This window comes from Malus sylvestris, chromosome 7, assembly GCF_916048215.2.
Source record: "Malus sylvestris chromosome 7, drMalSylv7.2, whole genome shotgun sequence".
In the NCBI taxonomy this organism is placed as follows: domain Eukaryota; kingdom Viridiplantae; phylum Streptophyta; class Magnoliopsida; order Rosales; family Rosaceae; genus Malus; species Malus sylvestris.
Window position 1 is genome coordinate 34,603,883 of NC_062266.1, and position 14,772 is coordinate 34,618,654.

At 38.0% G+C, this 14,772-nt stretch overlaps 3 protein-coding genes and 1 non-coding gene across 5 annotated transcripts; 1 reads left to right on the plus strand and 3 right to left on the minus strand.

Moving 5' to 3' along the window:
• The first annotated feature begins 348 nt into the window (after nt 1–348).
• On the plus strand, nt 349–2,362 carry LOC126629255 (ubiquitin-60S ribosomal protein L40). Its single transcript, XM_050299225.1, has 5 exons — nt 349–525; nt 650–736; nt 1,450–1,552; nt 1,947–2,013; nt 2,122–2,362. The coding sequence occupies exons 1-5, from the start codon at nt 423–425 to the stop codon at nt 2,146–2,148; spliced, it is 387 nt and encodes a 128-aa protein (XP_050155182.1). The 5' UTR covers nt 349–422; the 3' UTR covers nt 2,149–2,362.
• LOC126629253 (pyridoxal reductase, chloroplastic) lies at nt 2,334–4,685 on the minus strand. Of its 2 annotated transcripts, none has more exons than XM_050299222.1 (8): nt 4,442–4,685; nt 4,138–4,366; nt 3,599–3,692; nt 3,388–3,511; nt 3,192–3,293; nt 2,940–3,091; nt 2,774–2,867; nt 2,334–2,677 (listed from the first exon to the last, which is right to left on the minus strand). In XM_050299222.1, the coding sequence occupies exons 1-8, from the start codon at nt 4,556–4,558 to the stop codon at nt 2,492–2,494; spliced, it is 1,098 nt and encodes a 365-aa protein (XP_050155179.1). In that variant the 5' UTR covers nt 4,559–4,685; the 3' UTR covers nt 2,334–2,491. The 2 variants fall into 2 exon arrangements, with proteins under 2 accessions (XP_050155179.1, XP_050155180.1); XM_050299223.1 differs by having other exon boundaries at nt 4,138–4,373; nt 4,442–4,566.
• A 134-nt stretch (nt 4,686–4,819) lies between these two features.
• On the minus strand, nt 4,820–4,899 carry TRNAL-UAG (transfer RNA leucine (anticodon UAG)). The gene has a single exon. It is a non-coding gene; the product is annotated as a tRNA-Leu (tRNA).
• A 473-nt stretch (nt 4,900–5,372) lies between these two features.
• Nucleotides 5,373–6,715, minus strand: LOC126629254 (homeobox-leucine zipper protein ATHB-12-like). Its single transcript, XM_050299224.1, has 2 exons — nt 6,170–6,715; nt 5,373–5,930 (listed from the first exon to the last, which is right to left on the minus strand). Exons 1-2 carry the CDS (start codon nt 6,530–6,532, stop codon nt 5,598–5,600), a joined length of 696 nt encoding a protein of 231 aa, XP_050155181.1. The 5' UTR covers nt 6,533–6,715; the 3' UTR covers nt 5,373–5,597.
• Nucleotides 6,716–14,772: the final 8,057 nt, after the last annotated feature.

Genomic DNA, 14,772 nt, shown 5'->3' on the forward strand with positions numbered 1-14,772 from the left:
GTTCCCTTTTTAAAAAATAAAAAACCAAACTAGATCAAAAGTACTTTCAAAATACTTCTCCTAAATTGTGAGATAAGTGATTGATAAGGATTGAAAAGGATTTATAAATGTGTTTTCAATAAGTGATTGATTTTTTATTTATAAATTTTTTTTTTTTTTTTTTTACATGTTTATGACAAAAGCAATTTTACCATAAGCTCTTCTGTATAAGTAGTGCCAAACAATTCTTTAATCATTTCGGGCCGAGGCCCACTTTTTAAAATTATTAAACACAAGCCCATTTTGTTCTTCACCATTTTTTGGTGAAAAGCCCATCAACCAACAAAAACCCTACTATAAACCACCGAAGAGCAAAACCGCCTCGTTGCCGCCGAGAGAGATACACACAGACAGCGGGAGAGGAAGAGAGAGAGCCGGAGAAGATGCAGATCTTCGTGAAAACCCTAACAGGGAAGACTATCACCCTCGAGGTGGAGTCTAGCGACACCATCGACAACGTCAAGGCCAAGATCCAGGACAAGGAAGGTAACACTTCCACCCGTAATCTAATCTCTCAGATTTTTCCAGCGATCAAGTTTCGTGCTCGAATTCAAAGTAGTACGATTTTGATGGTGATGATTTCGCCGGCTAAATGTTTTCAATTGTGTAGGTATTCCCCCGGATCAGCAGAGGCTCATTTTTGCCGGGAAGCAGCTTGAGGATGGCCGTACTCTCGCCGACTACAACATCCAGAAAGGTTAGCATTTTCGTATCCCTTGTTTGGTTGCTCAGAAACTGCTGGGTATATTTGGTTGTGAATAATTGAATTTAATCTTAAAATGTCAATGCTAACCTTTCTGGGATTAGTTGTGGATCCACACCATATAGAATTTTAACGAACTGAACGGTTTATTTTTTAATGTGGAGGGGCCCTTACACCTAATCCCATTTTTAAATATTGTAAGGGTGATCTATGAATCGAGACTTACAAGGATATATGAATCGAGACTTACAAAATGGATGGTTTGGATCGTCAAAGTTCGATGTGGAGTGGGCCTTATACGTAATCCCCATTTAAATAAAAAATGGGGATCCCTTTGCATAAAGGGCCTACACACACACACACGCACAGTATAAATTTGGAAAATGATTTTTCGGACTGTTTTCGGTTGCTATGTTTGGATCATTTCACCTTCAGAAGCTTAGTAGCCAAATCTGTAGATTTCTTCGAGCGAGTTATGTTTCCTGTTGCTATGTGATTATGTTTGGAGTGTTTCACCTTCAGAAGTTTAGTGCCCAATTGACAGTAGCGATAGTTGAAGGGCTCGAGGCCAATTTTGGACCCGCTGATGACCTAATTTATTCACGCCGTTGGCAATTTTTTTGTGTGTGTTAATACTTGTGCATCGGTGCTAGCTGTTTTTTTATGTTTTGCTGGTTGAAAGTTTATTTGGATCTGATTTTTCTCAGAATCAACTCTGCATTTGGTTCTGAGGCTTCGTGGTGGGATTATTGAGCCGTCTCTCATGGCATTGGCTAGGAAATACAACCAGGAAAAGATGATCTGCCGCAAGTAAGTTTCCGCTTTACTGTTTCTCGTAGAAGAACTGATTAAGCTTTTCTTATATAGATTTACTTCAGTTCTCTAGTTATACTCCTAATTTTAAACACACTGCACTACTTTGACGTTGTTGGATGCTAGCATCTTCACGTTTGATCTCATATAACTCTTTCGAGACAAAATCTATGTGTTCTTTTATATAAAAGGATTTGGATTTAGAAAAGAGAATGTGGATGAGTACTTACATAGTTACATTGCCAAATCCCAATGTCATATTGGATTTAGTTTAAGAAGACCGAAACCATTCGCCTGACTTAATCGAGTGTCTAACTTTCTTTAGTTTGAGAGTTCTTTTTCTTTTCTTTGATTCTCATTGTATCTCACATATATAAATGCTCGTGAACAGGTGCTATGCCCGCCTGCACCCCCGTGCGGTTAACTGCAGGAAGAAGAAGTGTGGACACAGCAACCAGGTATTTCATATAGTTGATTGAATATCGATGTCTGTTTGATCCTGCTACATTCTCAACCTTTACCGTCTTACTTTTGTTCTTTATTCGTGTTATCTTTTATTAATGCAGCTGAGGCCAAAGAAGAAGATCAAGTAGACTGGGAATCGAGACAGGGGAACGTCAAGTCTTTTTCTGGTCATTTAGGTCTTGGGCCGTTTCTTTTAAAACTTGGTTAGAACTTATTATGGGAAATGACTTTCATTAAGTTTGAATCTCTCTATATCGAGTCGTTGACATGGCTAATGCATACTTTGATTTTTGTTTGTTGAATGAAAGATGGATTAGTGTATGAATACTATTTTCCCTTCCATTGTTTTTTGCGTTATTCATAATTTATGATTTTACTGAAGACAAAGGTGCCGAGAATCAGATGGAAGGCATTTCAGTAGCCATTGTTTTCCTTCCATCTCCTCATAAGGACATTCGGAGAAGTTCTGGATCACCTTGTCTGGAAAATGTTTTGGATCATCTTCCCAGGGGACTCCCTCGCAGCATCTTCTAGCTGAAGCAGCTCCTGTGAACTCAGGCGCCAACCGAGAGCACCCAGATTTTCTTCCGCTTGTTTCACGGTCTTGACTCCGGGTATGGGAATGGTCCCCTTGGAAATGCACCAGTTTATAGCAACCTACAAACAGAATTCAAATCTTGCTTAGTCTTGCAAATTACGTTACTTGTGCCGTAAGTAAGCCGCATCGAAACAGGTAACAAGACGTAGAATTACTTGCGGTACGGTTTTACTCCTTTTTTGTGCAATTTCTTTGAGTGAAGTCAACAAGGGTTCCAGTCCCGGAAGAATTTGCCTGAATAGGAAGGATCTGCAGAAACACCGATGCATTTGTAAACAGTGTGTACTGATTTGGTTCAGGAGAGATAAAGAAACCACGTACCGAGGTCCGCGTGGTAGATTGGATGGCGTATATTTCCCAGTAAGCATTCCAAGTCCTAGAGGGCTATAAGCAATCAGGCGGATGCCGAGAGAATCACATATGTTCTTGATCTCCAGCTGATCTTCTCCGACGCTCAACAACGAAAATTGCACCTAGAATCGGGGTGTTATCTATAAGATTAAAGAGTTTCAGTGCACCAGCATGTGCATTAGAAACTGTTTGGCTTCATATCTTGTACAAGCAATGGCGTACCTGAGCTGAACACAACGGGACTCCCCGAGCTTTTAGGTAATCGTGTATCTTTAGAAGCTGCTTCGGTCCATAGTTGCTGACCCCGACAGCACGAACCAAACCCTTCACGATACCATCTCTATGAGTATGACCATTTCGTGCTAGTCTCGAAAATTCATCTCTGAACGCACAAGGCGCCTTTAAATCATTTGCTTACCTTGTCATACATTGCAACTAACCCGTCCCAAAGCGCTGCTTCTTGCAGAGGATTGTAATTTGCAGTCGACCAATGCAACTGTCCTATCCCAATTTGTTCGATCTGCATACGATCAATCGAGGCACTGGAAACAGCAGTCAAGTAAACTTGGGGAAAGGAGAGTTATTCCACACAATACAAGCAAAGTAAGAGTCGAATTTGAGAAGTGTACTTGCAAGCATTCACGAACTGCCCTGGGGTTAGGCGCCACGGGTAGGCTGCAAACTTGGTAGCAATCACGATGTCCTTCTGCACTCTCTTCTGCCCTGAAGATTTGTGTTATTTAACAGCTTAGGCTAACAGACATTCATCGTCAAACCACGAAAAATATTCTCATCCCATCTCTACATTGTTGGCTCATTCTCTGACAACTTAAGTTTTCTGTGAAGGGTGTAACCCTGTATAGTGTAGGGCGAGGCTACATCTATATGTTTGTCTCTGCCCTACTGGTCATTTGCACGTAAGGGAGGGTGTAAAATTGATATCATCGTCGGCTTATTCCTTAACAACTTAAGCTTTTGAGGTCTAGGTGGTTGCCTAAGGGCTCGTTTCTCTAAAATATGCTTTTGCTCAAAAGCACTTGTACAAGAAATTAGACTTGTATGTTGTATCCCAAACGATATATCAGAAGCGCTTTTAAGTATTAGAAAGCACTGCACCAATCAACTACAAAACTAAGTGATAAAATTGAGAAGAATAGCAAGAGCAGACCTTGATAATCTCGGATGAACTTCCCAAGTAGCTTTTCACTCTTTCCGTTCAACCTGCCGGTGCCGTAGGAGTCAGCGGTGTCGAAAAGGTTGATGCCGTTGTCGACAGCCAGATTGAATGTCTGTTGGAGCTCACCGTCCATCGATTCCTGGTACCCCCACAGAAGCTGGTTGCCCCATGCCCAAGTTCCAAACCCCATTGGAGACACACTCAGTGGGCCCACCTTCACCTGCAAGCTAAAGCATGCTTTATGCTAGCCACTTTGTACATGTACAAAATGCTAGACAGAGAGAGAGAGAAATACCTTTTGCCATGGCCAGAAGGGAGGGAGCTTGAGGGGCTTGAAGGGAGAAGAAGGGAGGGAAATCTCACTTGAAGAGGAGCTGAAGTAGGCTGTGGCTTTTATGGTTAAGCAAGCCATTGATTCCGCAAAAAAATTGTAGCTCAAGCGGTTAAGAATATTTATTTCCGACGTTATACATTCGATTTCCTAAATCTATCTTGTTCCTCGAACCCTCTGCAAGTCACTTTGGGAAGACAATTGAGGGGAACAAGTGCGCGATCATGTACAAAAGTATGTGGTCAGGATTTGGATAGCGAAAGTGAATTACTAATGGGCCCACAAAGCCCAACTGGAGAAGCCCAAATAAAAAAATGAAAAAATAATAACAAATCGAGGTTTTGACAGCTGTGGGATTTGAACCCACGCCCTTTCGGACCAGAGCCTAAATCTGGCGCCTTAGACCACTCGGCCAAACTGTCCACTTGATCAACTTTTTCATTAGGTTTATTATTATGCAAATGATGATATTTTATTCGTGTCCTCTGCCTTGCGACAGTTACGCTAATTTAATCTAAACAACAGTACGAAGATTCGAATGGAATGCCGCTAATGGAGCACCTTGCTCTAGCCAGTTTGACTAAGCTTGGGCATATAACTTTTGCCTCTCGTTGGATTCACTTCTGTATATTCTAAGGTTTTTGTCTGACTTTGATAATTAATTTTTTTTTTTTTTTAAATCCTTCTAAATCGTAATTTGACTAGTCCTTCATTGTAGTGATTCGTAGGATATACAAGATTCAAAGGATTGGTTTTAACGTTAATTTTGCTGGTTGGCAATTAAGTGCGGCTAGAAAACTGTGTTTTGTAAACCTAATACCTATCTTTGTGTACAAGGCAAGACGTTCATGTCATATTTGAACAATCTCATGATCCTGCAACACACACAAACACATACACTCATGCATGGATTTCTCTCATTAAATAGTCTGTTATGAACAATTAGCGAACCAAATTATGTAACAACTCGACAAGTATTGAGCTCAGAAGAATAAGACGCTGCATAGTTACTGTTTGACGTCGATAGAAGCTGTTAGTTGACCTCAGTACATGGATTACAAGAAAAATTCCACACCAATTACACCAAACTTTTATGTGCGGGGTGGGGGGGTTGGAAATTTCAGGTCCAGAAATTTAACCAGTGTGAATTACAACGATCAACCAGAATGTTGCCTGAATCCAACCTATGCAATCCTTGAGGTGTCAGAGAGGCATCCAATTGACCAATGTTCAGAAGATCGTGTATTTCATCTCCAAACTCCCCACCAACATCATGGCTTGTATGTGAATCTATGGCTCCTCTCTGCTCCAATGCCTCTTCTAGTCTTACTCGAGCACTAGTCTTACAATTCCCTTCTTTGTAACTCGATCCATCTGCCGTCTGATTTGCGAGAGAATCTTCGGGAGGGGCGCCATCGCGAGATGTTCCCACAAGATCGTGTAACTTCTGCAACTGATAAAAATAACCCAAAAAATGTTTAGTTTTGACTACTAAGCTAGAAATTTTGAATGCACTTTCATGAACACTGTTTGGCTACTTACATGTAACTGCAAATCACATCTGACAAATAAAACAGCTTATGCACGCATGTCAAACTGTAATTTTATTTATAAACACGATGGGCTTCTCACAGCCAGGTATATTTTTCGATTTTCGGATTGTAAGAAGTTGAACAAGGTTAGTTACTCTACCTGCATAAGCAAAGACTGCTTCTCCTCCTTCAAAGATTCAAACCGAGATGCTAACTTGTCATAATCTTCTCTGAGACTTCTGAGATCCTGCTCTATCTGTTTGGACTTCCATCTAGCTCTTCTGTTCTGAAACCATATTGCAACCTGGCGAGGTTGCAGCCCAAGCTCTCTTGCCAACTGCACCTTCCTCCTTGGCTCGAGCTTCGAGTCTGCTTCGAATATAGACTCCAACAAGCTGATTTGTTCGTCGCTAAACCGCCTTGTGTTCTTGCTCTTGTTCTTCTTCCTTTTCATCGCAGACTGTGGCTCTATGCCGTAATCTAAGTTTTCTTCTTCATAGCACTCCTCTTTACTCCTCTCCATGACTTTGGTTCTCGATTATTTTTTGTTGGGCTTGATTGATATCGACTTGTAATGCTTTCAACAATAGATGAAAAATTAATTATTAATTTTTAAGTGAATGTGGTTTTGAAATCTTGGTAATGAAGTGAGCTTGTAGTATATATAGTTAGGGTTGAAGAATATATCTTCTCACTCACGTGAACACAGCACACTGAAAAATCTCTCCTCATAAACACGGTTGTTTCTTATATTTGAAAGTTGTTGATTGATGGATGATCGTAATCCAAACCAATGGTGTTAGCTAACGTAAGACACACGTCGAATTCATAATTTCTTGCTTGTGGACCTCTCTAATCCACTCTTATCTTCTTTCTTCCCCATCTCTAGAAACACTACTGTTACATATATGTGTTTCTTTCCCACACAAACACACAATTTTGGCTTGTGTATTGTGCTTCTCTTCTGGTGGAAATAATGTGAAAAAAGTGCATGCATTAGACAGTTGCAGGGTTTGTAAAGAATAAACTTGAACTTGAGTTGCTTGTTTACGTGCCGATTTGTAGTCCGTTTAGGCATGTCCGAATTGCCATTCTCGTATTATATGTACTTTTTGCTTTTTTGACAATGAACATTCAATAATACAAACACTAGTGTACGATTAATTTTCAATTATGATAAAATCTTGCATGTTACTCTTCTGTATACAACCGGTAAAATTGTATAATCTCACAATCACGAAATCATTTATTTTTCTAAATTATAAATATTAGAAAATCAATTGGCACTCGCATGAGCGTATATCAAAAGACTAGCATGACACATAAAATTTGCAGTCTGTCAGTGCGTATTTCAATTGTTATTATGATTTCTATGTACCTTTTGCTTTTTGACAAAGGGAAACATCCCAACAATTCAAGCACTCATGCTTCTTTCTTGACTCTTGAGTTTAACATAAATTTGTAACTTAGCAGTTAGTGACATAACAAAATTTCTTCAATCATAAAGTTTAATGACTCAGATATTATTTGTATTAGGAATTAAAAGTAATAGGACTCAGGATGACATAGATGATGAAACATACTATAAAAAACTTAACTTTCAGAAATATCTAACGAGTCGTCACTTAGTACTACGATCTAGTGGTATTCCTCTTCAATGGTAAGTGAGAGGTATTCAGTTGAATTCTCGCCAAAGACGAATTTGAACCACATTATTACTAGCCTATTTTAAGGTTAAATCTAATCCGTTTCCTTAGTGTAGATAATATCGATTGTTAAATAATAATAATAATAAAATATCTAACAAGTCTCTGGAAAACCGATGGTCGCGCATATGGCAAGAAGATATGGTTAATATTGTATGAGTTGGATATGGTCATATGAGATAAGTTGATGGTTACTTTAGATGAAGATAAATTTGCGTGGCCTAATACCGACAAACAAAACGTCCAATTTCAATTCAATTGTCAAGTTGAATCAAAAGGAGAAAGCAAAGGCCAATGCTTTTTTCAATAAAAGCCAATCATATCGATGGGGCTGTGTGCACCGATCCTCCATTTTTTTTGGTTTCTAGTGTTTAGCTTCATCCTTCTATTCGATGCGTCTAATTTTTTATACAGCTTCATCTTTGTAAGAAAAACTTAGTGCACAATTGAGCAAAATGATGTTCTAAGATTTATAGAACGATCTTGTTTAGTAAGATAAAGTTTTGTTATTCATGTTTTTTAGTTTCGTCCTCCTACTCGATACTTCCATTTCTATAGGGCTAGGTCCAAATCGTTTTCAGGGTTTCATGGTTGGTGTGGCGTCCTATCTAGTCTCCATGAGACGTGCTCACTTCTCTAAAATTTATGCAAAGCCTTTTGGGATTAGGTCACACTTGCACGCTACGGGAGCACTTTATCAGTTTATCATTAACATTGTGGCAAGAAATAAAGGGTTGTGTTATGCAGTATTTTTTAAATAGTTAAAAGCGTTTTCAGAATGATTTGAGAAGTGCACCGGTAAAAGTGTTTAGACGACTTTTGAAAGGACTAAAAGTATTTTCTCTCAATTGAAATCTCTTTTAACTTGAGCCTTAAGGGGGTTGTCAATTTAGATTTCAGAAGATTTTAATGTACTTCTTTTAGGTGACAGATTTCAAATGATTTTAATACTCTATAATTTCTTATGGATTTTGATGAAATCAAAGTTTGACTACACCCCCCTTAATTTGACAAAAAATGTTTATTTGAAAGCACATATGAAGAATCACCTATTAGATCCAACTTCATAAAGCATTTGAATTTTCAATAAAAAATTTTGGTGTTTTTAATTAAAAACACTTAGCAAAACCTTGTATGAACATAAGCAATCCTAAATCAACTCTTAGAAGGGTCCAAAACACTTTCAGATAATAAAAACGTTATGATTCAAAGGGCACTCGCAAAAGCGCTAACAAATTTTTTTTACATAACATCATAAACAAGCCTTAAATAGTAAGACGAACTTCTGTTTTCATTAGATTCCAAATTTAAAAGTGATTAGCTCATGAGAGAACTTATGCATTTTGTTGCCAAAAGCTGTCCATAGACAACACTCTCCTTCTTGGCGGAACTAATGGTTTCATCCATGTCCTCGAAGTATTGAGCAAGCTCATTGAGATTCCACATAAGAATGGAGTGCCGGCTGTAGGTATTGAGCAAGCTGGGACAAAACTTTGTTGTCCAAATCCAAGTTACTTGGCTGCCTTTCGTGCCAGGACTGGAGGACTAGGATAAGCATAACGAAGATTAAAGCTTTCATTCCCTCCTCACCAAACTTTGCTTCTGAAAACGACACCGTCATTTGTCTTTAAACGACCATGATTAGCATTTCTTGTCGTCCCGGTAAGTTTGGTGTACATGTAACGTGGATAACCTTCCCAAATTCATACTGTTTTAACTTGTCAAATATCCTTAGTTGGCCTTTGGTGTTTAGGTGCTTTGCGAGGACAAGTTTCGGCGAGCGATTCGTGCCAAGTGTGCGAGCAAAACTTTGGGGGATAAAAATCTAGAGGTGATGACTTGTTTGGCTCTCTAATCATTAGGAAGAAGGGATTGAATCGCTGTCGTTGTTGCATGGTTTCAACATCAACAGTTCGCCTTTCCTTCGTAACATGTAAGGTCTATTAGGTGGTCTGGTTGGGATAGATTGTGATAAGCTAAAATGGATTTGAATCCAATAATTTGTTTGTTGAGTCAAAATGTGAGAGGACATGACATTTACAATAGAATGAGTTATTTAACCTATATTAATACATAAATTAAAGTCATATCTTACATATCCCTATCGATCCAATTCTTAAGGCATAATCTCATTCAGCCACCAAACGAGCCCGTACAGATTGACTATTAAGTTTGGATTCATTACCTTGCTCCTCAAGCTATAAATGGCCCTAAGCTCTATAAACCATATGTTTTATATCACCAAACCCAATTTCCAATTATGTTTGAAATGTCAGCCGCATCGCACAATTTTCAAGTAAACAGCAGGTGCTCCTCCAATCAAGCATTTCAAAGAAGCACACAGCAGCTGATTTTTCAATAAAGTATTTTAAGTACCTTTTTCAGCCAACATTTACTTTTTAACTTTTTCTATTAAACACTATGAACACTTTTAGCAATCTGAAAGTAATTTTTAGTTATTAAAAGCATACTGAAATTTTCAATAAAAACAAAAAAAATTAATGAAAATGATTTGAAAATTTTTAGTTTTAATTAAAGAGACAAAAATGTGTTGTAAGTGAATTATACCAGGATTGACTTTTTAGAATAAAAATATCTTTAACGTTAAAACAGTACAAAGTGTTAACATATAACCATGTCTTTTATAAAACACCTCCGTGTGCCATGTGCTTTTCTAACTGAGGAACACTTTTAAACTTTTAAACTTAGCAATAGTGCAACACATTAGAATAACCATACATAAATGAAATGGTGCTTGATGGAGGACGGCTGGCGCTTTCTTTTCCACCACTTCTGGGGCGTCGGTTGGTTGGATCTTTGGTATTTGCTGGGAATGGTGGTGCATGGTGGAGGATTCCGGTGCTTTGATGACGGTTGAGGTGCAGGCGGCTTTGGGCTGTTTTGTTTTTTAGGTTTTCTTTCTGAGCCCAATTGTCTGTTTGCGCTTTATTTTGTATGGAAGGTTATTTTTTTATTTTGTGCTTGACTTGTAATTTGATCTCTTGTTATTTATATTTGTCGTGTTGGTAATGAAATTTACCTTTGATGGAAAAAAATGGGGCTTTAAAATAGCCCTCATAAGGTTAACCCAAATTTGATGTTGACTTCTTCAAGCTTCTCTGAAATCCAACATGCTCAATCATACGACGAACAAACCACAATTTCACAATTTCACAATCTTCCAATGGTTTGGGAAGTTTAGAAAAGAATTCTTCCCAGTAAGCCTTCTTTTCATATGCACTCGAAGAGAGTCTAATGAATAACTTCTCCAAGACCAACCCTTCATTTAGCAAACTCTTTACTGCCCGTTGCGTCTCATAATCTCTCCCTTAAAACTAATAACTTCGACCACCTTTAGATGCGAAAAGGTACAAGGAGGCACAACATCCTCATTTGATATAGAGCAACTTTCTGATTGATCAATGTAATAAAATACATTAGACATCTTAACAACATAGAAATTATGTAAGGTTATCACGGAAGATGGAAAGAAACAACCTGAACATTTCAAGATGGAAAGAAACAACCTGAACATTTCACACTCATACAGCTTCAATCCAATACGCAATGGTCTTATTGACAGGGTCAATTATATCAGCCTCACAAGTAAGAAGGAACCTATTTATGAAATCTCGAAAGAGAATTGCCCTTTCCAACTTAGGTATGTAGTAGCAGAAGTGATGCAAGTCAATGTTGGAATTCAACTTCCATACGTATTTCCACCTTTTTTTTATAATATGCTCGTTTGAACCGCTTCTCAAGGTTCGAAGAAGGATATGATGTGTTGAAGAATGTCGTCACGAATAAGACTTGGTGCTTCGCTCAGATATATGGACATATTGGACCAAATTTCATTTGATTTCTATCCCCAAACATGACGCCAGGAATAAGATTTAGTGCTTTGCTCTGATATATGAGCATTAGGCCGAATTTCATCGATTTCTGTCCCCAACCGGCATTTTAAGTTTTGAGGACAATGTTTGGATTTTGGTACTTTCTTGAGAAATTTCCAATTTTCTTTTATATTAAATTCCCAGCTAGGGTTGTGGTAAACTACGAACACATATGTTAGGGCTGTTGAGGTTTTCTTAATGGTGAATCATATTGCTATTGAATTTTGGCTTAGAGTATTTTCTTCAATTTTCATGTTATACTTATCACACTAGGTAAAAATAATAATAACTGAAGAAGTTAAAGATGATATCATAATAAGATGAAGATTTCACAATAGTCGTTGACTCAATTTTTTTCAATACAAATAATATATTTACAGTGAAGAGACGAATATTTTAACTAAACCACACAATGAGTCTGCTAACTATAATACTTTGGTTCAAAATCGTATTCAACGAGAAACTTAATACTTTTGACTTATCATATAAACGTATAAGTTGTAGAATTATCAGAGAGACAGGTCATACGGCCCACTTTCAACAACACCGATATTACAATCCATCAGGTGTGGGGTTTTATCACAAAAGGCATCGGTATTGGTTGGAGTAGAATTATGGTATTTAAACTCTTATTTTGTCATTGATACGGTCAATGTGGGACATTTCAACACGCCCCCTCATGTGGGACCCGATTAATGGGTCACACGTGGGAGATCCACACATCGACAACCACGTGGAGCCAAGGGGACTCACCTTACACGCAGGGCCAAGGGACCACCATCATCGCGCGGGGCCAAGGGGACCCACCCATCACGTGGCAGTACAGTACGGGCCCACTCTTTGGCTCTGATACCATGTAGAATTATCAGAGAGACAGGCCATACGGCCCACTTTCAACAACACCGATATTGTCCCCAACTTGATAATTACCACTTGCACAATCCGTCAGGTGTGGGGTTTTATCACAAAAGACCTCGGTATTGGTTGGAGTATGATTATGGTATTTAAACTCTTATTTTGTCATTGATACTCAATGTGGGACATTTCAACATAAGTGTCCCCACTCCATTTCTTATATATGTATTATTTACATGTGAGTGTGTGCCTAGCTCTAAACTTATGTATAAACATAAGTATGCCCACCCCAATTGCCCAAACCTTACAGCTGGTTCCAGAGAAACCAACATGATCGACTAGTATGCACCAACTCTTTCAATGTGCAGCCCTTTCTTTCTTTTTCTTTTCTTTCTCGTAAAGTAAACCAAATGATTATATTTGTGAGTAATCATGTATTTAATTATGACGTACCACCAACCCCAATATTTCCTGGGACCTAATAATACTTTTCATTCAAGAAGTAAAAGTACTCTCTCCCCTTTTGTTTCATTTGGAGTAACGCGATCCAAATAAGTGAAGAACACCAGCTGTATAAGAGATGAAGATGATCATATCGGAGTTTATGTATCACGAAGGAAGCTGGTAACTTTGAGGGGAATGTTGTTTGGTACAAGATTACCTAAGTCGGTAATTTCTTGGACCAGGCTTCATTCCCCTCAATTACTGCTTCCATCTAATTTGCCAAACATCTCTCTTCATATAAATTATTAGTTCACCAATCCCGATGCCCCGTGGAGATGATCGAAACTGGATCCCGGATGATCGATGGATCTTCAGGTGATTGAATTTCGACCAAACCCCATTTTTTCTGCTTATTTTGACAGATTAGTTCAATGATGATGCGGGCTTAGTTTGATCGTACTGCAGGTATGAAAAAAGAAAGAAAAAAAATCAATCATTTGCTTTTGACTTATGATTCATGTCTTTCAACATTAAGACTGTTTGTGAATTTCTTTCGGTCTTTTCCTTCTTGTTCATCATTGAATAGATCTTTTGTCATGATGAGCACAACCCTAAATTCCAATCTGCGTACTTGTCTTTGGCCTTAGCTAGGGTTAAACTCCCTAGGGTTTTTATTTTTTTATTTTTTAAGATCAATTGAAATTAGGGAGCAGCCTCTCCATAAATGGGGGTAAGGCTAGCCGACATTCACCTCTCCCAGACCCTGCGTAAAGCGGGAGCCTTGTGCACTGGGTACGACCTTTTTTTTTTTAATTGAAATTAGGGTTTTAATCTATTGGATAATCTGGATCCTTTACCCGATCACAAAATGAATAACTGTTAATTACTTTAGTTGTAGTGGTAGTGGGCGGCGGGTGGAGTTTGTAGAGCTGTATTCACAGTATCAGTTCAGTATAAGATAATATTCATCTCCATTCTCCACCCTTCTCAGCAGCTTTACTAATTAATATTCTACTGATCTGACTATATTATTTGTTCCACTGAATAATGCCTTGATACATGCTTTTAGTGGAAGACATATGGATTCGAATCTTATTTGTATCGTGGATGAAATTGCCGTGAAGATATATCGGCACCGATCAGAGTGCGTACATATATATATATATATATATATATATATATATATATATATATATATATATATATATTCATATTCTGCAGTATTGATTCCTTTTATTGTGATCAGTTTCCTTTTGTAAAAGAGGTATTTCTTTCATCTTTTGAACATATATTTCTTTACAATGCATGCCATCTATCCTTTTGATGTTTGTGTGTGTGCACGTGTATCTGTCTATGGAAATCTGGGAGAGGTTTTGTTAGATCAACTGAAAATAATTTCAGTTAGAAAGAGGGCAAGAGCAAACACATTCTTTACCAGAAAATATAAGGTTTCGTTAGGTTATTTCTATTTCAGTTTGTTCAATTTGTATACAACATGATCATCTTGCACATTGCTCAATACATTTGTGATCACCAATCGCCCATATATATTAGCATAGACTTCCAGAAACACATACACACACACATATATATATATATTAACAGTTCAAACTGTAATCTGTTTGATTAATATTCCAATATCCCATCCTTTTTAATTTGAACCTTCATTTTTTTTACACCGGCAATACTATATATTGCGCATTAATCACCACAAAAAGAGCTAACAATATCCACTGATCTTAGTTGCACGTGATAAGGTGGGCAAAATGTCTATCGATGAATGAACGGGGTGGTAAAAGGTCTATCAGTGGCCATTGTTAAACCTTATTGATAGACCTTTTAGCCTTTTCATTTTGTATGAATTA